At 42.6% G+C, this 27,673-nt stretch overlaps 1 protein-coding gene across 1 annotated transcript in view; it reads right to left on the reverse strand.

Annotated features, from left to right (window-relative positions):
* LOC127572420 (proteolipid protein DM beta) overlaps window positions 1-27,351 on the reverse strand; it is a 213,061-nt gene extending 185,710 nt beyond the window's left edge. The window contains exon 1 of the mRNA XM_052019656.1: window positions 26,835-27,351. Within this exon, the coding sequence (XP_051875616.1) occupies window positions 26,835-26,871 (37 nt within the window). The 5' untranslated portion in view covers window positions 26,872-27,351. The remainder of the gene's footprint in view (window positions 1-26,834) is intronic.
* Window positions 27,352-27,673: the final 322 nt, after the last annotated feature.

Here is a 27,673-nt window from a genome sequence, read left to right on the forward strand (position 1 = left end):
AAGTCATGGCAAATTTCTCCAAGGAGGACCTTCAATAGGCAGTTAGGCCCATCATCAGCAAGAAGCCTAACACCTATTTTACCTTTGAACAGTGTTCGTAGGTGCAGGAATATCACTGCCACTATGTTACACGGTACAGTAGCATAGCAGTTAGCATAACGCTATTACAGTACCAGCGACCCGGGTTCAATTCCCGCTGCTGCCTGTAAGGATTTTGTATGTTCTCCCTGTGTCTGTGTGGGTTTCCTCTGGGTGCTCCAGTTTCCTCCCACATTGCAAAGACGTACGGGTTAGGAAGTTGTGGGCATGTTATGTTGGCGCCAGAAGAGTGGCAACACTTGTGGGCTGCCCCCAGCACATTCTCAGTAATGCAAAAAGATGTACACCGAAACACAGTGAAATACATGTGACTAATAAATAAATATCTTCTCTTATTGTGCTCTGAGTCCACCCAGTGCCTGAAAATCAAATGCTTTGTGTAAAGCCTCGTTGGGCCACTAGAGGGCAGGGGGAAGCCAACCACAATGGCATGGGATTGGAGTCACATATACGCCATGGATGAATGGCAGATTTTCTCTCCTGAAGTTAAACCAATAAGATTTCTCTGATGGATTTATGCTCACTTCTATTACTACAGCATTCTATGTCTAGACACTTTTAAGCTAAATTCAAGTCCTCAACTAAACACAGAGGAATACGAGTTCATGCAACAAACAATCCTCTGGAAGAACTCAACAGGTCGAGCTGCATCTGTGGGGGAAAGGAATTGTTGAGGTCTTGAGTCAAAACTTTGCATCAGAACTCATGAACATGAACTCATGTTTTCTAACTGGTTGAGTTATTAGTACCACAGCCATTACCCGAACAAACCCTACCCTTTAAAGTAAGATAAGACCATAAGATATAGAAGTAGAATTAGGCCATTCGTCCCATCAAGTCTGCTCCACCATTCGATCATGGCTGATTTTGTTTTTCAACCCCATTCTCTCGCCTTCTCCCCATAACTCTTAACTCCTTTGCCAATCAAAACCTATCAATCTCTGCCTTAAGTACACCCAATGACTTGGCCTCCACTGCCCTCTGTGGCAATGAATTCCACAGATTCACAGCATCAATAAAACAGAACAGTTCTGTGTGACTTGATAATGATACAGCCAACCTTATTCTCGAACTTTCACCACATCCCAGGACGGTGGTCACAAACCTATTGGAGGGAAACTGTTCTAATTTCCTAGTTTAGCATGATAAGATATCTTTATTAGTCACATGTACAATGAACCACACAGTGAAATGCATCTTGTGTGTAGAGAGTGTTCTGGGGGCAGCCCACAAGTGTCGCCACACTTCCGGCGCCAACATAGCATGCCCACAACTTCCCAACCTGTACGTCTTTAGAATGTGGGAGGAATCCGGAGCACCCAGAGGAAACCCATGCAGACACAGGGAGAACGTACAAACTCCTTACAGACAGCGGCGGGAATTGAACCCGGGTCGCTGGTGCTGTAATAGCGTTACGCTAACCACTACACTACCATGCTTACCCCACTTGACCAGCATCCTTGTTCCAGTTAAACAGCCGGTGGAACATCCTTGGAGGATGCTGTTTGCAGTCAAGTCCTGAAATTACAGAGCCACACACAATCATACACCACAGCCATTTAAAATTTCTTCAGTGGAAGGCCATTATCAAGGACATCTTTAAGAGGCAGTGCCTCATGAAGATGGTATCCATTGCTAAGGACCCTTACCATTAAGGACATACCCTCTTCTTCTTACTACCATCGGGAAGGAGGTACAGGAGCCTGAAGACCCACACTCAACATTTCAGGAACAGCTTCTTCCCCTCCGACATCAGATTTCTGAACGGTCCATGAAACCATGAACACTACCTTGTTATTTCTTTTTTATTTGCACTTTTTATTTTGTAATTACAGTAATTTTAAGTCTTTGCACTGTATTGCTGCCGCAAAACAACAAATTTTACGTCATACAAGTCAGTGATAATAAACCTGATTCTGATACATACCGCACAGACCAACCGGCAAAACTCTAATCACTACAGATTAATAACACTATTAATTGGTAAATTGTAATATTATTGTCACATGTACTGAGGTGCAGTGAAAAACTTGTCTTGCATACCGTCCATACAGATCAATTCATTACAACAGTACATTGAGGTAGTACAAGGTAAAAACAATAACTGAGTGCAAAATAAAGTGTTACAGTACAAAGAAAGTACAGTGCAAGTAGACAATAAGGTGCAAGGTCACAACGAGGTAGAATGTGAGGTCAAGAGTCCATCTTATCATACAAGGGATCCACTCAATAGTTTTATAACAGTGGGATAGAAGCTGTCCTTGAGCCTGGTGGTACGTGCTTTCAGGCTTTTGTATCTTCTACCCAATGGGAGAGGAGAGAAGAGAGAATTATCTGGGGTGGCTGGGATCTTTGATTATGTTGGGTGTTTTACCAAGGCAGAGAGAAGTGTAGAGTATAACCACTTTGATCACTTTGTACTAAAATAGACTGTTCTTTTTTGTTCTAATTGTGTTTTTTCTTGTAAACATTGCATATAATTCATGTTTTTTTTGTGAATGCTGCTTATGTGATGCTATGTGCCTGTGATGCTGCTGCAAGTAAGTTTTTCATTGCACCTGTGCATACATGTCCTTGCGCACATGACAATAAACTCGACTGTGTGACTGTGACTTTGAGGTGCATAATTAAACACAGAAATGAAGCAGGAGATGATGTGCCAGGCCACCTACAGCTTCATGAAAACACATCACACTCTCTGGCTTCCCATTCAAATGACTGAGTGATGTGAAGTATCAGATGTGCATGGCAGACTTGTGATAATTACAACAAAGGAAGTTGTCAACTCACTTCAAGTCCTCGTGCCATTTTAACAAGCTGATTTCTCTCATTGTCAAAATAGACTATTGCAAGTGTGAATTCTATTTCCAGATTTCCTAGATGGAGGCCATTCAGCCCTTTAAGTCTATGTCAGCTCTCATAGCAATCCCATTCCTCCCGTTATGTCCCTGGTAACCTATTATCCCTGCCTTCCCAATAACTCCCCCCAATTCTACCACTTATCCATACACTGGGAGCAATTTACAGCAGCTAATTAATCTACCAGCACATTTTCTGGAATGAGGGAGAAAACCAGAGCATCCAGGGAAAACCAAGGTAGTTGCAGGAAGAATATGCAAACTCCACATAGTCCACTTCTGGTCGCCTCATTATAGGAAGGATGTGGAAGCTTTAGAGATGGTGCAGAGGAGATTTACCAGGATGTTGCCTGGATTGGAGAGCATGTCTCATGAGGATAGGTTGAGCGAGCGAGGGCTTTTCTCTTTGGAGAGAAGGAGGACGAGAGGTGACTTGATAGAGGTGTACAAGATAAGAGGCATAGATCGAGTGGACAGTCAGAGACCTTTTTCCTAGGGCAACAATGGCTAACACAAGGGAACATAATTTTAAGGTGATTGGAGGAAGGTATAAAGGGGGATGTCAGGGGTAAGTTTTTTTGTAAACACAGAGAGCGGTGGGTGCGTGGAACACACTGCCTACAGAGGTTTTAGGGGCAGATACATTAGGGACATTTAAGAGACTCTTAGATAAACAAATGATAGAAAAATAGGGGGCTATGTGGGAGGGAAGGGTTAGATAGATCTTAGAGCAGGATAAAATGTCGGCATAACATTGTGGGCCGAAGGGCCTGTACTGTGCTGTAGTGTTCTATGTTCCACATATAGAGTACCAGAAGTCAGGAATGAACCCAAATCATTGGCACTGACTCAATTAGCTTCACCACTGTGTTATCCATTGAGTCTCAATTGCTGTCGGAGCTTGGGGACAGTGATTTTAGACTGCCCAAAGTTTAGCTGAAAGAACTTTTCACTGATCCCTTAATGAATATCAGATAAGAAATCTGGCCCTTCTTCAGATGAAAATACCAGGGCTGGTACATTGAGAATGACAAGGAGGTCCAGGAGCTAAATAACTGCAAAGACAAGATATCCTTGGATTGGAAACTCCAATGGTCCTCAAAAGGAAAATAAAACACTCTATAGGACCTGAATTTTGAGACCCAACAGAAAACCAGCAACCTAAATGACAGATAGTGGAGAAAGGCCACTAATTTGCTCAGCACAGTGGTGCAGTTAGTAGACCTGCTGCCTCATAGTGCCAGAATCATGGGTTCAATCCCAACAAGGCATGGTAGTGTAGCGGTTAGCATAACGCTTTACAGTGCCAGCAAATCCGGCTGCTGTCTGTGAGGAGTTTGTATGTTCTCCCGATGTTTGCATAGGTTTCCACCAGGTGCTCCGGTTTCCTCCTACATTCTAAGGGCATACAGGTTAGGAAGTTGTGGGCATGCTATGTTGGCACCGGAAGCGTGGTGACACTTACGGGTTGCCCCCAGAACACTACGCAAAAAGATGTATATCACTGTGTTTCAATATACATGTGACTAATAAAGATATCTTAATCTCAGGTGCACGGAACTTGCACATTCTCCCTGTGACTGCCTTTGGTTTCCTTTGGGTGCTCCGGTTTCCTTCCTCATCCCAAAAATACGTAGATTGGGAGGTTAATTGGCCAGTGTAAATTTCCCGAGATGAGTGGTAAAATTATGGGGGGTTGACGGGAATTTGGGGAGAATAAAAATGGGGTTAATGTAGGATTCGTGTGATCGATGGTTGGTATGGACTCGGTGGGCTGAAGCACCCGTTTCTGTCTCTATGAATCTAATTCACTGATAAGCATAAAATACATTGTTTTTCATCCATGTCAAAACCATAGATATACCAAACACCCAAGAGCTCTCGTATGTCAGGTCAAACAACAGAGGACTGTTTACTAAGGATAGAGAAATGGACGGTTCAAAGAAATCCTCAGCTCTGCCTCTGAACTTGTCTCGTGTCCATTATTCCATCCCATACCAAACTATCAAGTCTAGTCCTGTCTTCAACCCAGACCTACATGAAATCGAAAAGGCCAGACAACAGCCTAAAAACGAGGCCTTGGGAGCAGACTTTAATCTTCCACCCTATTCCCACTCAGACCTATCAATCTGCGGCTTTCTGCACTGTTACAATGAGGTTCAGCACAAGTTTAAGGAACATCACCTCATCTTCCATCTGGGCACCTTGCAGCCTTCTGGACTTAAGCAAAGAAGGAACATGTTGGAGGAACTCAGCAGGTTGAGCAGCATCTGTGGAGTCAAAGGGATAGTTGACTTTTCAGGCTATCAGGAGTGTAGAGGAAAGACAGCCAGTATAAAGAGGTGAGAGGGAAGGGTGAGGCAGGGGCTGGTAGGTGATAGGTAGAACCAAGTGAGGTGGGGGATGATGAGCAGATGGAACCAGGTGAAGGAGGGGAGCAAAAGGGTTGGCCAAGGTAGGTGGAACCTGTGTGGATAGGTGTGTGGCTGTTGGACGGATGGAAATGAGAAAGGTGAACAAAGAGATAGTAGCTCAGTGGACCGAGGGAGGAGTGGGAAAGGAACACAAGGCAATGAGGTTACCTGAAACTGGAAACTTCAATGTTCATACCATTCAGTTATAGGCTACCCAAATGGAATTGATATGGTGTTCTTCCTGTTTGTGACTCGCCTCACTGTGGCAATAGAGAAGGCAGAGGACAGGCCGGTATAGGAATGGGAAGGGGTTGAACAGACATGCGACCGAAAGCTCAAGCTGGCCATTATGGACAGAATGTAGGTGCTCCACAAAAGAACACCTACTCTAATGTCTCGCTAATGTACAGCTATTGGTTTATTATTGTCACTTCTACTGAGGTACAGTGAAAAACTTGTCTTGCATACCGATCATACAGGTCAATTCATTACACAGTGCAGTTACATTGAGTTAGTACAGAATGCATTGAGGTAGTACAGGCAAAAACAGTAACAGTAGAGTAGAGTGTCACAGCTGCAGAGAAAGTGCAGTGCAATAAGGTGCAAGGTCACAACAAGGTAGATCGTGAGGTCATAGTCCATCTCATCGTATAAGGGACCCGTTCAATAGTCTTATCACAGTGGGATAGAAGCTGTCCTTGAGCCTGGTGGTATGTGCCCTCAGGCTCCTGTCTCTTCTACCTGATGGAAGAGGAGAGAATGACCCAGGTAGGTGGCCACAAGAGCATTGAATACAACATGTGAAGTTGGAGGATGTGCTTGCAAATCTCTGCCTCAGTTATAATGGCTGTTTAGGTCCCTAGGTGGTGGTGGTGGGGGGGGGCGGGGTTGTGTAGGGACAGGTGTTCCACCTCCTACGGTCGCAGGAGAAAGCACCAAGTGATGAAGGGAGGTGGGTGAGTAGCAATGAGTGGATCGGGGAGTCACAGAGAGAATGATCCCTGCAGAAAGTTGGGAAGAGGCGACTTGTGATGAGACCCTGTTGCAGCTGGCAGAAAAGGATGATATGGTGGATGAGGAAGCTAGTGGGGTGAAAGGTGAGGGGACTCCCATCTCCGATCTGTCTAGGGGGAAGGGCGGTGAGATTAATATCTGGGAAATGAAGGAAATGTCAGCGAGGGCTCCATCAACTACAGGAGAGAGAAAGCCACGTGGAGGAGATATCGGAGCAGAAGACCTCAAGTTGAGGATCCTACAACTTCAGGTAACTTGACTTCTCTCTCTCCATCATTCTGTGACATTAACTCAGCTTGGTTGTTCATTTATCCCCCTTCTGGAAGTGGAGAATGTCCCCAGCCCAACCTGCTGAGCTAGTTTCCCGCTCCACGTTTTGCAACTCCTACTTTCTTTTATCAATGTTCTTTTGTCTATGTTCTCACTCTCTAACTGCTCCCATTCACTCACTGACCGGATAACCTTGTTTACAGAAGAAAAACACTATGATGCTGGAGGAACTCAGCAGGCCAGGCAGCATCTGTGGAGAAAAGCAAGCAATCAACATTTCGGGTCAGGACCCTTCTTCAGGACTGAAGATAGGAAAAGGGGAAGCCCAATTTCTAGGAGGGAAAAGCACCTTTGAGCCATCCCCCAGTGGATCTGCTCTCCCCACCACCCCAACACCTGCCTATCACCATCTTTTACCTGCATCTACCTATCACCAACTTGTGCCCACCCCACCTCCCCTCTTTTGTCCACCTATCACTGCTCTGCTTTTTCCTCCGATATATTGGGCTTCCCCTTTTGCTATCTTCAGTCCTGGAGAAGGTTCGTGACCCGAAACGTTGACCGCCTGCTTTTCTCCATGGATGCTGCCTGGCCTGCTGAGTTCCTCCAGCCTCATCGTGTTTTTCATCTAGGTTCCAGCATCTGAAGTCTTTTGAATCTCTAACCTTGTTTACAGATTGTCCCCATGGTCACCCCGGTTTCCCCTGTCCCCCATGGAACCATAGGTCTGTAGTGACAAAGAAGGAGGTCAGTTGGCCTTTTGCATCTTTGCCACCACCTAGTAACCAAGCCGATTCAACTGCTGTTACTTCATTGCCCTGCAAATTGTTCTGTTGAAAGTGCCCATCTTGTTGCTTTCTGAATGCACTGAATGATTCCGTTTCCACCATTTCTGCAGGCAGTGAACTCCAGATCTAAACCACTCCCTGAGTAAAGACATTTTCCATCATATCTGTCTTAGAACTTTGGCACAGAATTTTAAACTTCACCCCTTACCTGGTCCTTGAACTATCTGCCAATGGGAACAACTTCTGTCTTGATACCCCACCTGAACCCGTCACCATCTTGTTCACTGTGATCAAACCTCCTTGCAACCTTCTTTGCTCCAAAGAAAATAGAACCAGCTGCCAGAGGAAGTGGTTGAGGCAGCTACATTAGATACATTTAAGAAATGTATCTAATGTTGACAGGTATATGGATGACTAGAGGGATGTGGACCAAGTACTGGGGAATGGGATTAGCTTGAATATACATCTTAGTCGGCATGGACAAGTATGGGCCAGAGGGCCTATCTCCATGCTGTACAACTCCATGACTGTAAAACAGCCCCAACTTCTCCAATCTAACCGTGTAGCTGAAATCCCCCATCCCCATAACCACTCAATCCACTCCGCACCCTCTCGAGGGGCCTTCACATCCTTTCAATGGAATATTAAGACATTTCCAGAAATATGCTTGTAAAATAATGGGATAACATTTAAGACCTTTAACATTAACACAACAGCGACATTTTTAAAATGATGCCTTTCCCTTCTTTATGCCTACGTTTCAAAATCTAAATGGTACACATATTTCAGCAATGGCTATTTTCCAAACACCTTGCTTTATTTCTTTGCAATAGATTGCAAAGGAGAAGTGTCAGAATGGAAGCAGGGATGAGGAGCTTGTTAAATGGAGAGACTAGATTTTCCTCCTGTGAGCAATATAGCTTAAAGTGGGGTTCAAAAAGGTAGAAGATTAAATATTGTTTTTCCACTGGTGGAAGGTCCTGAAGTAAGAGGATACATATTTCATTGTCAACAAAAAGACGTGAAGAAGATAAGGCAAATGCCTTTCATGCAGCAACACACAAAGTGCTGGAGGAACTCAGCAGGTCAGGCAGCATCTATGGAGGGAAATGGACAGTCCAGATGAAGGATTTCGAGCCGAAACGTGGATTGTCCACTTGCCTCCATGGACGCTGCCTGACCTGCTGAGTTCCTCCATTGCTTTGTACATTGCTCCAGATTCCAGCATCTTCAGTCTCTCTCGTGTCTTCTGATCAGAAATGCAATGCCTGTAAAGATAGCCAGAGTAGGTTCACTGATAGCTCCCAGAGAAGAATTGGATAAAGAAAATTCAATTACAGCCCATGTTGGAAATCAGAAAATAAGCAAAAACAAAATAGTGCAAGGGCTCAGGGAATAGAGGAACGGTTGAGGCACAAGAGACTAATGGACAGTCAATGTTTTGGGTAGAGACCCTTCATCTGGACTGAATATCTTTCAGTCCAGAGGGAAGTTGGCCTGTATAAAGAGGTGAGGGGAAGGGCTGGAGCAAGAGTTGGCAGGCAATAGGTGGATCCAGGTGAGGAGGAGTGATAGGCAGATGGAGGAGGGAAGGGTGGAGATAGTGACAGAAGCTCGGAGGTGATAAGTGGAGGCAAAGGGCTACAGGTGGTGGAATCTTTCAGAAAGTGGAACATGTAGCCAAATAAGGGGGGGGGGAGGGGATGGTGTAGATAAGAACAGTGGTGGGAGGGGAGATAGTGGGAGGAGTGTATGGGTGATGGACAGATGGAGTGGGTTGAGAAGGGGAAGGAAACAGGGTGATGGGGGGCTGGGGTGGGTGTGGGTAGAACAGGAGGAAAGAGGAATAGAGGGGGAGCAGTTTACCTGAAAGTGGAGAATTAAACGTTCATGCCGTCAGGTTGTAGGCTACCCAGGCAGAATATGAGGTGCTGTTCAAGTTTTTAAATCAGAACCTGGGAAATGGATGTATACTTGAAAAAGGAAAAGAAACTGCAAGGTAATGGGAAAAATGCAGAGAACTGCTAACTCCTTCATAGAGCCAGTACCAGTGCAATGAGCCAAATGGCCTCCTTCTGCCAGGTAGGATTGTAGAATGCATTATGAAGCAAACTCTTGATTATCTGACTCGGTGGCACAGGGATGCAGCTAATACAGCCAACACTACACAGTGCCAGAGACCCAAATTCAATTCTGACCTGGGGGTATTATCTATGTGGCGCCTGCTCGCTCTCCCCGTGACCTTATAGAGGTGCATAAGATCATGAGGGGTATAGATAGGGCAAACGCACTCAGTCTTTTTCCCAGGGAATGGGAACTAAAAACTAGAGGGCACAGGTTTAAGGTGAGAGGTGAAAGATTTAAAAAGTACCCAAGGGGCAACTTCTTTAAGCAGAGGGTGGTGCGTATATGGGACGAGCCACCAGAGAAAGTGGTTGAGGCAGGTACAATAAAAATATTTAAGAGACTCTAGGACAGGTACGTGGATAGGAGGGGTTTAGAGGGATATGGGCGAAATGCGGGCAAATGGGACTAGCACCATGATTGGCATGGATGAGTTAGGCTGAGGGGCCTGTTTCCATACTGTATTACTACAACTCTATGACTGCATGGGTTTCCTCCAGATGCTCCGGTTTCCACCCATATCCCAAAGACACGTGGGTTAGTAGGTTAATTGCCCACTGTAAATGGCCCCTAGTGTGTAGGGGAAATGGTAGGATCTGAGGAGCAAATGAAAAATGTGGAATGAATGATCAATGTAAATGGGTGCTTGATGGTCAGTGCACACTCAATGGGCCGAAGGGCCTATTTCCGTGCTGTACCTCTCTGTGACTCTATGACAAAGAATTGAATCATTGGAAATGAATCTGTACAACATGACGTTTTGAACAGAGGTCCCACAACCCTTCTGGCTAGCTATCAACTGTGAAGAGCTGTAAAAGTATTTAACAGTTGAACTTAGGAAAGGTCATATTTACTTATTAGAAATTCGGCCACATTAATCTTGATAGTTCTAGGTAACTGCTCAGCATAGACAAAGGCTAATTGAAACTGTCAATGAGTCATAAACAGTAATTCACATCTTTTTGCTCCAATGTTATCACACACATCAGGAGTACACCTCCTATGGTTAGTGCTCAGGAAAAAAAACGAGATTGAATTAGTGTTTTAGCTTCACCCAGAAAGCAGTGGGATTTAAGTATAATCTTTGGTAATAGACAACATGGAGGTTTCTGCTAAAAGGCTTCCAGACGTAATATACAGACTGCAAAGGCACTCTGCAGGCAAAGTGGATTCAAATTATACAGGATGTGTTCCATGCTCGATGGAATTATTTAATCCACCTTGACAGACAAGCAGCAGCCTTGAAAAGATAAACTATCAGTAGAGTGTGGGTTTAATGGAACATTGCAAAAAAAATTGGAAAATCATTTTTTTGCCCATCAGAGACAAATGCATCATTGTTAATTGACATGATGTTTTCTCATTATCCCCACACAAAATCTAGTTCATGAAGATGCCTCTTTAAGAACCAGTGTAAAACAAAGCAAATACATAGCCAGACAATGCATTGGTTTATTTACCCACACCTAATAACGGGTATGTTCATTAAAAGGCAATGATATAATAACAAGTGCGAATGGAATTAAAAGCACACCGCAAGGTCCGACTTTCAAGTTAAATCATGCGATTCAATTTCAACACAGAGTGGCACCTGCTGTTTACAAAGAATGCTTGCCAGCAACTGCAAATAATAGCCTGCCAGCTCTTAACAGTGTAATAAAGGAGCATATTTCAAGGATGTAACACCTCCAGAAGTCTCAAATCACATTGATATCCCCTCATGAATTTTATTCGTTGCTTACAATATCTTTGAAACTCGTCAATTCTCTTGTAAAGCAGGCCCATATTAATATATGCAAATTTAATTCTTACACATTATACTTCATGCTTCCACTAATCAATTTTATTGCTGGAATTCTTCACTTGTCTGAGGCAACATGACAAATTTGTGGGTGATGTAAAAGACAATTGATCGATGATGTATTTACAAGGCGAGAGATCTGAGGATTCATATTTCAGGCAAAATTGTCAGCGGATTCTTCATACAAAAGCTCACAATTCCAATGTAAAAAAACAAATGTTGCCCCATTTACTTTCTCTCTATTTTAAAGATGATTAGGTGCGGCCAGGCTCATATTGCAGTGAATACAAAACAGAGTGACAGCACTAGCAGGGATCATAAAGCCACTCTGACACTGGAAGCTAACTGAGAGGCACATGTTGGGGATTATATGCAAAAAATCTTCTGTGGCCACAAGAGACTAGAGCGACACATCTGACTTGATCCGAAACTGAGATTATTTCAATCTGCCATTTGTCTTCTCTTCCAGAAGTAGGAATCAAGATTAGTTCCCCACCCAAGCCTTCTGGAAAAACAAAAGGACAGAAAAGTAAGCAAAGGAACAAATTGCCTGATTAAAAAAAAATGAAATAAAAACTAATAAGTTTTGAGGTATAAGTATCTCTAGAAGGTCCTACAGTTCCAGGGATCCAGTTCGATCCTGACTTGGGTGCTGTCTGCGTGGAATTTGCATGTTCTTTCTGTGACCAGGTGGATTTCCATCCAGTGCTCCAAACTCCTCCCATGTCTTAATGCTGATAGGCTAATTTATGATTGTAAACTGCCCCTTAGTGCCGGCAAGTGGCAAAAGAATCAAGGAGGAGTTAACGGACATGCGAGAGAGGATAAGTTGTAGGGCTACAGGAAATAAGGAGAGGGCTACGGGAATTATGGAATAGTGCTGTTGGTAGATGGCATCAATCCAAGGCATTCAATGGCTTCCTTCTGTGCCAAAGTAAGTAAATAACAGGAATTTAAAAGATTCCTAATGAAATTGCACCAAAAGTATCAAAATATAGCATAGTTGGAGTGCTTTCAACCTTGACCACCCACCTGCTACTTGGAGAATGACCAACCAGGCAGCTAAGTCAAGTGGGTTCCACAAGAGGCAACTCTGAACCCCAACCACCAAGCCATTCCTGCCCGAAAGAACTGCAACAACAACTTGTACTGACAAACATAATAAAACATGGAGGCTTCAATGCACAGGACTGCAAGAGGCTGCAGTGGATTGTCGACTCAGCCAGCTCCATCACGGGCATGACACTTCCCACCATCAAGGACATCTTCAAGAGGCGCCAGCGACCCGGGTTCCATTCCAGACACTGTCCGTAAGGAGTTTGTACGGTCTCCTCGTGTCTGCTTTGGTTTCCTCCCACATTCCAAAGACATATGGGTTAGGAAGTTGTGGGCATGCTATGTTGGCGCTGGAAGCGTGGCGACACTTGCGGGCTGCCCCCAGAACACTCTGAGCAAAAATATGCATTTCACTGTGTGTTTCAATGTACATGTGACTAATAAAGATATCTTATCTTATCAAGAAGACAGCATTCATCACTTAGGATGCTCACCATTCGGGACATGACTTCTTCTTGTTACTACCATCGGGGAGGAGGTACAGGAGCCCGAAGACCCACACTCAGTGATTCAGAAACAGCTTTGTCCCCTCCACCATCAGATTTCTGAATGGTCCATGAACACTACCTTGTTATTCCTATCTTTTTGCACTATTTATTTACTTTTGTAATTTATAGTAATTTTATACCTTTGCAGAGTACTGCTACTGCAAAACAACAAATTTCACATCATTTCGTCAGTGACGATACATCTGATTCCTAAGGCACTTCATCAGGAACATGACCAAACAACTTCTGGCATGGACTCTAAGAAGGAAATGTTTGGAAGCAGGTTTTAAGGCATGTATTAAATGACGGTAGTGGGATTGAGGAAGAATATAAGGAAGTGTGAGGGCAGGTGATTTAAGTGCTGATTCTGCATTACACAAAATGTATTAGCAACATCTGTAGCCTGCCTGATTCTCTGCCTAGTCATTTACATAGGTATAAAATTAGGCAGGCAATTTATAGACCTTGACACCCATCGTAACGAGTTGAGATGCTCAAGTCTGGCATATGTACCGGGCTGACAGAAAAAGAAAAATTACCATTGATGTGTTGTTAATAATCAGGGAGTCAGACTGCTCAGGCTGCATATCTATTCCACTTAGCTTTGTGCACCTTTATTGTCAGCCCTGATTGACAAGGAAATGGTTAAACATAATTTAATGTTTTTCAGCAATGTTATTCTAATATCCAGCAGGAACTGGATTCCAAAGCCACCTTTTCGTTAAAATGACAGCAAAAGAATGTGATTACTTTCAAGGAAACATGGGGTACAACGTGTGTTATGCTTCCTAATCTTGGGCCATGGCAATGGTCATAGTGAAGAAGAGCTTTGATCATGTCACAAATTCGGGTTGTTGCCATAGCAACAGTGCACATCAAGTGTTGTGTTGCCCATCCTGCTGGTTTATATGCATTTGCTAGCAAACAGCCTTTGAAACAAAGGTTCCACATGCTTAAGACCTTACAACGTCCAATGGATCAAAATGCGATGTTTCCAATGCAATCCCTTTATTCTGCACCAATACAGCAGTAAACCACTTTTGAATCAATCTATTAAATAGTTATTCAGTTTAAATTGAGCTGTTCTGTGTCAGCTGCAGGTTATGCAGCTTATCCACACAGACATCAGCACACACAAATAAATGCCTTAAAGCAACATTTTAATTGGATGTGACTTATTGATTGACATATGTGGCGGGAAGATGATGTCTTAAAACCAGCAAATACATTCAGTGTTCAAAATTAAACAATTCTGAGGATACAAAATTCAAATGTTGCATTTATTAGACAGATGTGAAATAGGCAAAGCTTTGGTAGCATAGTGGTTAGCTAGTCCTGGTATTCTGAAGACTGGACTATTTGATCTAGAGACACATGGGAACTGAGGGATTCAAGAAATTAGTATGTTGTACTTGACATTGTGTTGTGGCTACTGAGGAAGGTTGTCAAATGATAGAGCAGGATATAGATCAGTTGGAAGTTTGGGCGGAGATATTCTCGATGGGAATTTAATCCAGACAAGTGTAAGGTGATGTATTTTGGGAGACCAAAAGCAAGAAGAAAGTATACAGTAAATGGTAGAACACTCAGACATGTTGATATACAAAAGGATCTTAGGGTGAAAGTCCATAGGTCCCTAAAAATGGAAATACAAATGGATAAGGTGGTAAAGAAGGTGATAGGCACTCTTGCTTTCATCTGTCAGGGCACTGAGTATAAAAGCTGGGAAGTCATATTGCAGTTGTATACAACTTGGTTTAGGCCACATTCGGAGTATTGTGGAGAGTGGAGACACATTTGTGTCTAAGATAAGAAAAGATAAGATATCTTTATTAGTCACATGTACATTGAAATACACAGTGAAATGCATCTTTTGTGTAGTGTTCTGGGGGCAGCCCACTAGTGTCGCCACATTTCCAGTGCCAACGTAGCATGCCCACAACTTCCTAACCTGTACGTCTTTGGAATGTGGGAGGAAACCAGAGCACCCGGAGGAAACCCACGCAGACACGGGGAGAACGTACAAATTCCTTACAGACAGTGGTCGGATTTGAACCCGGGTCGCTGGCGCTGTAAAGCGTTACGCTAACCACTACACTACCATGCCTGGTTGCTTCATATGGGAAGAATGTGGAGGCTTTTAAAGGGATGCAGAAGAGGTTCACCAGGATGCTGGCTGGAATGGAGTGTATTAGCTATAAGAAGAGGTTGACAAATTTGGATTGCTTTCTTTGGAGCGTCAGAGGCTGAGTGGTGACCTGAGATGTATATAAAATTATCAGAAACATAGATAGTGTGGATAATTAGAGTCCTTTTTCCCCAGGGTAGAAATGTAGAATATTATAGGTTTAAGGTGAGAGGAGGAAAGTTTAAAGGAGATTTGCAAGTTTTTTTTTCTTACAAAGGGAGTGGTAGGTGCCTGGAACATGCTGCCAGGGGAGGTGATAGAAGGAGTTACTATACCAATTTTTAAGAGGAATTTAGTCATGCACATGCACAAGCAGAGAATGCAGGGATCTTGGCCATGTGCAGGCAGTTAGGGTTAATTTAGATTGGCATCATAGTCAGCAGAGACATGGTGGGCTGAAGGGCCTATTCCTGTGCTGTATTGTTCTATGCTCTATTTTTATGAATGAAAAGCTAGTAATGGTGACCTTGAACCTACCAGATTGCCCATCTGGTTCAGTCATATCTACAGGGAAGGAAGTCTACACTTCTTACCTGGACTGGCTAAATGTCACCCCTTACAAAATTATGAGCATAGATAGGGTAGATAGTAGGAAACTTTTCCCCGTCGTAGGGGTGGCTAAAATTAGAGGGCACAGGTTGAAGAAATGGCTAGTAGGTTTAGAGGGGATCTGAAGAAGAATTCTTTCACCCAGAGGTTGGTTGGAATCTAGAACACACCATGTAAGTGGGTGGCGGGGGCAGCTATTCTCACAACATATAAGAACTATGTAGACAAGCTCTTGATTCACCAAGGTATAGAAGGCTACAAACCAAATGAGATTAATGTAACTGGATACTCGATGGTCGGCATGCATACTGGTGGGCTGAAGGGTCTGTTTCGTGTGTTGTGTAACTATAATGCTACAACAAATCCAACAAGGTGGTTGACTCTTAAATGGGCATCTGAAATGTTGTAGCAAGCAATTCAGTTTAAGACCAATTTGGAACAGGCAATAAATACTGCTCTTCCAGCGACATCCACATCCCATTGACAAATAAACAAAACTAAATCTCAGAGTTAAAGATCAGCTTTAAATTTAGTGGTTATTCTCTATGAGGACATTTAAGACCATAGTTTAATAGCCACCACACACACCTTCTCTGTTGACATTTTATTGGACAAGCAGATTGCACAGGAGACATTATCCCTCATTTTCTATTGACCTCACCAAATTTTAGTGTCTCACTGACAGAAATTCAACATTGCCAAGAGATTAAAATAGGTCACAAGGTTTTTTTTGCCATTGAAAAATGATATGCAATTCATTATGTTGTGAAACACTAGAGCTCAGTTTATTCACCATGTGATACTACAATGACTTGCTCCTATTTAAAACCACCAGTATTGCTAAATGTCCCAAAGTACAGTGCAGAAACAATTATTAGACTTAAGTCTGACATGCAAGATGATGTTAGGACAAAAGCTTGACTAAACAAGCAGTTATGAAAAGGAGGTGGTAGGTATTAGAGTGGTGAAGTCAGTAGAGCTAGTACCTCAAAGCATCATTCAGCCCTGACCTTGGGTGTTATCTATGTGGTACACATTCTCTGTATAACCACGGGGATTTCCTCCAGGTGCTCTGGTTTCCTCCCACGTTCCAAGATGTGCAGATGGGTAAGTTAATGAGGCACTGTAAACTATTCCCTGTGTCTAAGTGAGTGGCAGAATTTGGGGGTAAAATTGATGGGAATGTAGGGAAAATAAAATGAGATTAGTGAAGAATTAATGTAGGACTCTGCAGGACAAAGGGCTTATTTCTATGCTTTATGACTGTGATTCTATAATTCACTGGGATCAAGGGAGATGAAGACACAGTCAACATATGGGGAACAACTAAATTCAGGGTGACCATGAGAACAGAATTTGAGGAGCACAGGCACCTTTAAAGAATGCTTTCTTGTTGGAGATACAGAGGCAGGAAAAGCCATTGATGATTTTAAAATTGATGCACAGCTAGACCAGATGCTAACACAAGTTAACGAGCATTGCAGGGAGGTGGTGTGCGTGATGGGCAGATGGGATTTAGTAGGAGTTAGGGTGTAGACAGGAGGATTGTAATCTTTCAAGGTGGTTCATCATCCAGGTGAATATTGGACTTCATAACATAAAATTTCACAACATATGTCAGTGATAATAAACCTCACTCTGATTCTGGACTATTCAAATCAGGTGAGAACAAAAGTATTAATGACAAATTCAGCAGTGGATAGGCATCATCATCACTGTAGTCAGTGATAACAATGAGATTAGTTTCACCAACCTTCGTTGTTCACTGTATTCAGAGAAGGACTGGGATAATTATATTCCATTAACAATGAAATTTTTTGCCCATTGAGTCAATTCTATGTCAATATGAAACATGAACTGGACCACACAGAAATAATGATGACATTTTTCTCCTCGCCCTTTGAGACTACCTGGAACTGGGCACTGGTTAATTTACACATCTGAGGATAAAATCAGATATCTTTATTTGTCACATGTACATCAAAACACACAGTGAAATGCACCTTTTGCGTAGAGTGTTCTGGGGGTAGCCCAAAAGTGTCGCCACGCTTCCAGCGCCAACATAGCATGCCCACAACTTCCTAACCCATACATCTTTGGAATGTGGAAGGAAACCAGAGCACCCGGAGGAAACCCATGCAGACACGGAGAGAACATACAAACTCCTTACAGACAGCGGCCGGAATTGAACCCAGGTCATTGGTGCTGTAATAGCATTACACTAACCGCTACACTACTGTGCCGTGCATGCCTGGATAGTTCATTTAATTACAGTTGATCATCGACCTCATTCAATTCCACCTGTAATTTAGCAATGAATTGTCCTATGAGTCACCATATGCTCTTTGAAAAAAATCAGGGATGAATTTCTGGGTAATCTTTTTCTTGTGTCATGATCATTATCGATACAAGCTTTATTCCTCCATTGCAGATTATTTAATTATTTGAATTTAAATTCCCCAGCTGCCATGATAGATATCTTTATTAGTCACATGTACATCGAAACACACAGCGAAATACATCTTTTGCATAGTGTTCCGGGGGCAGCCCACATGTGTCGCCATGCTTCCGACGCCAACATAGCATGCCCACAACTTCCTAACCCCTACGTCTTTTGCAATGTGGGAGGAAACCAGAGCACCCGGAGGAAACCCACGCAGACATGGAGAGAACGTACAAACACCTTACAGACAGCGGCGGGAATTGAACCCGGGTCACCGGCACTGTAAAGCATTACGCTAACCGCTACACTACCATGCCTGCCCATGGAATTCAAACTCAAAAAAAAGTCTCCTTCTCAAGCATCCATGTCTCTGCATACTACTCCAAGTATCTTGACCACTATGCTACTGTGCACCTATTATAATGCAGCCTGCTGGCTACCCTTTTGCCCAGCCTGATGCACATTAATGATGGCAGGAAACAGTCCCTGCGAGCCAATAGCTTCCTGTTCTCTGCTGCTGGAACTGAGGTCAATAGGAGATTGTATGCTTACCTGGGGCAAGAAGCAGATTTGCTGATGGCTCTTTTGGATTGTCCACTCTTGTTGATCCTCCTAAAGGTGCTGCCTAGAAGTTCATCCCCAGTCAATAGCTACATATACCATCTGATGCATGAACTCTACAACCCTACTGACCACCAAATATAACTTAATTAAACTTGCTGACACAATAAACTCTGATCACGTGCTTTCACATTCATCAGAAATCCCTATGGTTCAACTGTAGTGTAGTGGTTAGCGTAACTCTATTACAACACCAGCAACCCGGATTCAATTCCGGCCGCTGTCTATAAGGAGTTTCTACGTTCTCCTTACGATTGCATGGGTTTCCTCCGGGTGCTCCGGTTTCCTCCCACACTCCAAAGATGTACAGGTCAGGAAGTTGTGGGCATGCCATGTTGGCGCCGGAAGTGTGGTGACACTCGCGGGCTGTCCCCAGAACACTCTATGCAAAAGATGCATTTCACTGTGTTTCAATGTACACATGACTAATGAACAAATCTTATCTGGTTGTGTTAACGCACATAGAACATAGAGAACAGTACAGGACAGGAACAGGCTCTACGGCCTACGATGTCTGTACCAAACACGAGGCCGAATTAAACTAAATCTCTTCTGCCTGCACATGATCCATGTCTCTCTATTCCCTGCATATTCATGTGTCTGTCCAACTGCCTCTTAAACACCATTACCCCATCTGCTTCCACGTCTCTGCTGACAACACATTCCAGGCACCCACCACTTTCTGTGTAAAAAAAAACTTGCTCGAAACATCTCCTTTAAACTTTCCTCCTCTCACCATATCTTCAAGTTCTCTAGTACTTGACACTTCTCCCCTGGGAGAAATATTTTGAATGTCCACCCTAGCTATGCCCTAGGAAAAAGATACCAGCTGCCTGCTCTATCCGTGCCTCTCATAATTTTATAAACTTCTATCAGATCTCTCCCCAGCCTCTGATGTTGTGCTTTGCCTCTGAAGTTCTTGGAAGCCATATTGCATATTATCAGCTGGGGATGAATTTGTAGACAATATCCTTTTCAGACCTCAATTTGATTCTGTTCCAACATAGAACAGAACTTTAGGTCTTTGAGCATTTCCTGCCCCCTAGAAGTGGCCTCTTTTATTGCATAGTATAATATTGTGTATTCCTTCCGTGGCATATTTTTGAAATGAATAGTACCATAAATCACGTTCTAGAACATTGCTGCCACAGTTTAACGTCATTTTGTATGTTGTTGCTACAGTTTAATATTGGATGTGAGATGTATAGTATTGTACAATACTGCACACAACTCAGTAATTTTTATTTCCCCATTGAAAATCAAAATATATTTAGTGCTAGTCAAATGCAAGACTTCTTCACCAATATTATCAAAGCTATTTTGCAAGTGGACGTAGGTCAATAACTTCCTTTCTCACCAAGGGGCTTTTTCTTCTTACAGCATCCAGAATGACATCTTGGCTCCTGCCAGTCAGAATGCATTTAATGACAATACCAGTCCAACCTCAATGCCAAACCAACACTTGGCTGCACCCTGTGGAAGCTTGCATGCCTTCGATTCTGGCCGCTTCCGATTCCCTAACCTTTATTATCCCACCAACAAAGACACGATTTCCAGATCCACAATTTCTGGTTTTCCCCCACCTCGACCTCTCTCTCTCCTCTTGAAAACCTACCACTTTGACCTTATAATATGGCCCTATCATCACATTTATTTTTGAAAAAGTTCCAGTGAAGCACCTTGTTGTTTTTATTATGTTAAAGGCATTATACAAGTTAAATGTCATCTTAGTTGTGTATAAACATATACAAAGTGGACAGCACAGAGGCACCAAGTAGTGCTGCTGCCTCTCACCTCCATCCACCCGGGTTTGATTCTGACCTCCGGCGCTGTTCCTGGGGAATTTACACTTTCTCCGTGACACATGGATTTGGTCCCAAGTGCTTTGTTTTCAACCCACATCCCAAAGACGCACGGGTTGGCCACTGTAAGTTGCCCCTAGTGTAGGTAGGTGGCAGAAGAATCAGGGTGGAGTTGATCGCTAAATGAGACAGGATAGGTTACAGGGAAATAAGTGAGAGTGTGGGATTGACAGGATTGCTCTGAGATCTGGTGTAGACTCAGTGGGCTGAATGGCCTCCTTCTATGTTGTAAGAGAGTATGAGATATTTCTGTTCCTCACAGGGATTTCTAATTTTAATTCAACCAACGTTCCTTTTCTCTAAAGGGATCCATACAATTTATTTAAAGGGCACGGGTGGTTATCTATGCCCAGGCATGCAAATGATGGCACAACCAAGACAGCAGATAAGCTTCACATCTTGCCCCAGGCAAGTGCCTGGCCTCTGCTTGACATCTTTCTTGAAAGATCCAGGACTCTCTTCAGATCTTTCTTAAAGAGGGAGGTTTGGTTGTAAATTCATGCAATACCATCTGGTAATTGGTAACTACTTTATTATGTCACATGCAAAGGTGTACAGTGAAAAACTTTGTTTTGCATGCCATCTATACAGATCATTTCACAAAATCAGAACATCAAGGTAGTACAAGGGAAAAGCAATAACAGAATGCAGAATATAGAGTTACAGTTCCAAAGAAAATGCAGTGCAGGTAGACATAAGGTGCAAGGCCATGACGAGGTAGATTGTGAGGTCAAGAGTCCATCTTATCGTACAAGGGGACCACTCAATAGTCTTATAACAGCAGGATAGAAGCTGTCCTTGAGCCTGGTACATGATAGTGTCTCAGAGTCTAATCCAGTATCTGGTTCACTGTTCTAGTGCATTTTTCCATGTTAATAAACACGACTTAACATTACAAAAAATACTACTCTTAAAAATTATTTAGATATGCAAATGATTGTGGAATGATACAGTTCACTGAAAGCTTAATTATTCACCATAATTGAAGTTTTAGCCAAACCTAATACATAATGGAAACTGTTTAAGTCTCAATGCATCAAGTCTACAGAAATCCCTGGTGGGAAGACACAAAGGCAAGTACAATTCCAATGACAAAAATCAAAATCATTGATGCTGAAATCCCTAAAGGCTCCATTATAGTCACAGTTGGATTGAATTTTCAGGAGTTTCCTTCATGTATGTGAAACCTTCTAGACAAATGGTAAGGGCAAAAATAAAGCCATATATTGGAAATGCCATCACCTACTCCTATGGTTCAGCCAGAAACTGACATAACAGTTGAGGCTCAATGGAAACACAAGATGCAGATGCTGGAAATCTGGAGCAATACACAAAGCACTGGAGCAATTCAGTAGGTTAGGCAGCATCTATGGAGGGAAATGGACAGTCAACATTTCAGGTTGAGACCCTTCATCTGGACCAAATGAAGGTTCAGTGCAGATGAAGGGTCTCAACCAGAAACATGGGTTAGGGGAAAGTTGAGAGAGGGTAAGCTCAAAGGAGATGTGCTGGGCAAGTTTTTCTTTTTACACAGAAAGTGGTGGGTGCCTAGAATGTGCTGCCAGGGTTGGTAGTGGATGCAAATATATTAGAGGCATTTAAGAGGCTTTTAGATAGACACATGAATGTGCAGAGGATGGAGGCACATGGATATTGTGTAGGCAAAAGGGATTAGCTTAGTTAGGCATTTAATTACTAGTTTAACTAGTTCAGTACAATATCGTGGGCCGAAGGGCCTGTTCCTGTGCTGTACTGTTCTATGTTCTACGTTCTATCCGAAGAAGCAAAGCCTGAAAGATCAGCCCCCTTCAGGTAGTGACCCACAGACTGAAGGGACAAGGTCAGTGAGAGAGCCTGCCCATAAGAAGACAGGGCTCTACAGTTTCCAGCCAAAAGTGCTGATGAGTGTTGGGCACCCAATCAAGTGGTTGGGCTGTTCTTTTCATGGAGATTACAATGAACACTGACCTCAGATTCTTGATCCCACTATGTACTGGGTCATCCTTATAGCGTTAAGGTGCTATATAGATGACAGATCTTTAATAGTTTTGTTGAGACACCCTTCTCTTTCAACTCATGACTCCATTTCTGCCTTTCGACCAGATCAACCATGACCTTATTGAATGGCGGAGCGGACTTGATGGGCCAAATGGCCTACTCCTGCTCCTATTTCTTATGTTCTTACATTTCATGAGATCAAATACCTTGAGGACGAGGATCCAACCAACTCAGCGTGCTTGAGGTAGCTCTATGCAACTAGCCCCTCTCCCCTGCTCTTTCTCCACAGTCCTACAAATATTTATCCAAGCTCTTTTGAAAGTTACTCCTAAATCCACCTCTATCCAGTCCAGATGAGGAGTCTCAACCTGAAACATCGACAAGTCCACTTCCCTCCACAGATGCGGCCTGACCTGCTGAGTTCCTCCAGCAGCTCATTGTTTTGCTACAGACTCCAGCATCTGCAGCCTCTAGTGTCTGCCCCTTTCAGTTAAAGATTTCAGACCGTAGTATGTTTTGTTTTATAGACAAAGATTAAATAATATAACAGCTCTTATACAGCTTTCAGGACTTTACAGCTAATGAAGTAATTTAGAACTCCAGTCATTTCATAACATGACACATACAACTTCCAACTTACCCACAGCAAAGTCTCAGAGCAACAATTCAATAACGATCAAATAATGCTAATAAATGCTCAGAGGATTGGACAGAACACCATGCAACTCCCCACCATTTCTTCAAGGTAATGTTTATAACCACCTGAAAGGGCAAACATGCCCTGGGTTTCACACCCTATCTAATAAACAGTCAACACTCCAGCACTGACTCAGTACTACACTGGGAGAATCAGCCTAGATTTAATGCACAAAAGTTGGTTTCAGGAACAGGAGGGTCACCAAAAGAGTCAACAAAGCTGGCAGCTGGCAATATTACTTCCCTTCATATCAGAGTTCTAAAAGATCCTCTCTCTGCAAAATCTCATGTGTGAAACCTTTCAACTGTATCTCATTCAGTCACACTTTTAAGAAGAGGGGAAATGCATGCTGACACCTGCATCAGTGCTGCTTTTCACTTGGTTACTAGAGGGATAGTTATAGATCGTTACTTGATGGTCAGCATGGATATGAGGTTTCAATGCTGTATGACTATCAGGAGGCAAGTGGTTCAGACCCAGCATTGACTTTCCCTTTGCTTATCCACTCCTCCTGTTCCCAGCCAAGCAAGTGGCTCAATTCAACTATGTTTCTATAATTTCCTAATAACAAGCAGGTGTATAAACAACCCTCCACTTGCAGCTACATTTATTCTGATATTCTTGAGCACTACTGCCAAGACCAACCACACTGTTGGACCTGGAGTCACATATAGGGAAGCCCAGGTAAGGATAACAGTTTTGCTCCTCAGAAGGGCCATATAAACCAAATGGATTTTTACAACAATCCAATAGTTTATGCTCTTCATTACTAATGACAAATTGCTTTTTAACTCCATATTATTAAGTGAATTCTAAATTTCACAGCTGGCGTTGTTGGGATTTGAACTCAAGTCTCTGTACTGCCAGCCTAAAACCATAGGTTATTAGATAAGATATCTTTATTAGTCACATGTACATCAAAACACACAGTGAAATGCATCTTTTGCGTAGAATGTTCTGGGGGCAGCCCGGAAGTGTTGCCACGCTTCCGGCGCCAACATAGCATGCCCACAACTTCCTAACCCGTATGCATTTTGGAATGTGGGAGGAAACTGGAGCACCCGGCGGAAACCCACGCAGACACAGGGAGAACGTACAAACTCCTTACAGACAGCAGTGGGAATTGAACCCGGGTCACTGGCGCTGTAATAGTGTTACACTAACCACTACACTACCATGCCTGCATTCCTGTGTTGTAACCATTGTACCTACCACTACACACCACCTACAACAACATTTCAATTTTGAAATTTGGTAAAATTGATTTATTGAATTTTTTTTAATTAACTCTTGTATAAATACTCAGCACGTTCAGTGATTAAAAAAAGGTTTACAGAGCTTTCAAACCCATTTCTGGGCAACCTTAGATGAGTATTTTATAAATTCAACCAGCTATTGTAAGGGGTTTAAAAGAACAAAGATCTAATTACAGCATTAATGTATGTTAGATCTACACCAGCTCTATAATCTAAACGCCCAGTCTTTGTATATGCTAATTATTTGCTGGAGGCCAAGCAGTCTCTTGTCGCTTAAAGGAAGTGTTACTGCTCATTGACAGGTCTGGAACCTATTCTCCTCTGAACAGCCTAAAAACAGTGGGTTAACTGGCCTTGTACAAGTATCTGTGTTCATGACAACTAGTGATAAATCTCAGGTTTGAGATTTCCAGTTTTGCAACCACCCTCCTGCCGAACATACCCACACCATTAACCTCAGTTCATACAACATTGTTTCTTTTACTCCACTAATTAGAAGAAATCATACAAGATAAACACTCTTTGACTGATAAACAATGGAGACCTTTCTCTTCATTAAATTCCAATTGTACAGGATGAACTCAGTTGACACAAATATGTTGAGGTGACAGCTGTTCTTTTTTTAATTTACTGTTGATATTGGACAGACACATAAGTCAAGATAACAAATGTGTTTTTATCAAGCCTATTTTTCTTTTATGGGTCACTTCTAATGACTGAGCATGGCAGTTGTTGGCTCAATGTGGATAAATGATTGATTGGAACATGCAATTGGATTCAGTGTCCGTTGCAATAAAATAAATATAAATTTATACTCATTTTAAACAAAGTGACTGCAAATTTATATTGCCTCATGATTCAAAATGGCAGCTATAGAAGCATTAGTCTCTTCCATTCCATTCCCTCTTACAATCTGCTCAGTTTATGCTTTATATAAAGCTTTCACACAAACGACAGCACACTGTACAGCTAGGTATTCCACCCCCAGGCAAAGAAGCAATTAGGAAGACAGAAGTCCGATGCCAAGTTTAGACTGGAGACCTCAGGTCCAGTTATTTGTTTGAAGCACAGAAAGGATCCCCAATGCAAGGAGGGAGGGAGGGAAAAGAAAGCAACCAGACCGCTAATTGACGACCTGCATTCAACAGTATAATGGGGCTGGTGATGGTGCCCAGAATAAAACTAATATACAATATGCTCACTAAATAGCCAGCATTCCACTGCTGAACACTTTGGTTTCTTTTCAAGAGTCTAGCATTCTTTTTCTAAACAATATAATCTTTAATCAGAAATCGGTACAGAAAAAGATTAACACTACGTAGAGGTGGCAAACATATGAGCTGATTTAGGAAGAGCAAATTTTTAAAATACAAATACTTACCCACGCATGAAAGAATTTGTATCTTAATGTAAAATATTTTGTAAATTAATATACACTTACAAGTGTGCATAATGCATGATATCTGTACCCACGTGCATTCTCACATGAAATACAAATTCATATATGCATCAAGGTATACACACAAGTACATAAATGTATAGATATTTAGGTAAATAATGTGTTTAAGTGGACTGATACTAGGTAGGCACTTAGATCGCCAAGTAGACAGATGTCTTATTTAGTAGATTCCCTGTCACATTAAACAAATAAGATGATACGTATTTTTCATTGACATTTAGACACTCATGACCTGTCCTGCCAGGCGTAAGAAGGCAGGCAATAGCTGTGCTAACAAAGGCACCTCTCGTGGACAGTGCAAGTAAGATTCAACCAGCTTAATATTTCAACAACTCTGTACCGTTTTTAAATCAGTAACACTGCAGCCATAAATCTGCATAAAGAGCTGAGAAAATAATCACCCCATACTTATAAACAAACAAGGGTACACCCACATTCTCTGTCATACATTGCAGATTAACACATAAACGCATATGCCCACATATGCATCTCCTCGCCCACACATATACAGGCACGTATGTACACCCACACTTCTATACATTCACTCATACATACATTGACACGGCCACATATATGCATCCACAGATATAGACGGACCCACATGCACGCGCGGGCGTGCACGCGCACACTCCCACGGGAAGACACCTTTTCGACAGAAGCAAAGATCAGACCAAATCACAGCGATCAACTAATAAAGACTGTTTACTTATTAATGCCCCGTGCATCTTAGCCAAGTTAATGACCGGAAGGAAAAGTTGTGCTCTTTAATGCATTTTGTTTCAACAATACCTTTCTGGGTTTGTCCTTCTTCCATATTCTCTTCCATTGCTGGCTGTCGTCAATCCTAGAGGATGCACAAAATCAAACAAAAGCTTCAATTAGAAGCTTTGGAAGGCGGGGGAGAAAGAGAGAGAGAGAGAAAAAGTCTTCTGTCTTGGGCAAGTCCTCAGAGCTTGGCTCTTATTCTCTCACTCCCCTCGATTTAGCCTCGAGATTGCTTGTCAAGTGTAATTTCATTCAAATTGCTCTTCCGTGATTATCAATGTTTCTTCTCAATGCTGACCATTGTGTCCCACTGCAAAGCATCTATTCAAATGACTGAGCTCGCTGAATTCAGCAACAACTCCGAGTTGTGCCTCTGCCTGGCACACAAATGCTCCCTCGGAAATGATTTGCTCCTGCGAAAGAAAATGATTTCAGCAAACAGGAGGGTATGTGCAGAATATTGGGTGCTTCGGACGCCAAGGAGGCTTCTAGCAAAGAGCATTTGCGGAAAGGGGGTGTTTCATTAACACCAGAAAAGACCACCGACTCATCTCCCCCTCCTATCGCAGTGGGAAAACCCATTTGCTTGCAGGCTCTATCTCAGAAACCCAGGATGTGTGCATGCGTTTAATTTTAATAGAGATGTACAATCTTGCAGGGAAAAAAATAAGCTTTATTTCTTTGCAATTTGATACACTCTAGTTGTGTTAAGTATTGCGGATCTGAATTGACAAGCTTATAAACGTATTTAAATTGAACGTCGTTAGTCTTTGAACGCTCTCGCTGGGTTTAAATAACACTCCTACTCAGGTCATTGAGTAACCCCTCATGAGCACCGCGTCTGTTAAGTACACAGCACAGGC

Source organism: Pristis pectinata, chromosome 7 (genome assembly GCF_009764475.1).
Source record: "Pristis pectinata isolate sPriPec2 chromosome 7, sPriPec2.1.pri, whole genome shotgun sequence".
Classification (NCBI taxonomy): domain Eukaryota; kingdom Metazoa; phylum Chordata; class Chondrichthyes; order Rhinopristiformes; family Pristidae; genus Pristis; species Pristis pectinata.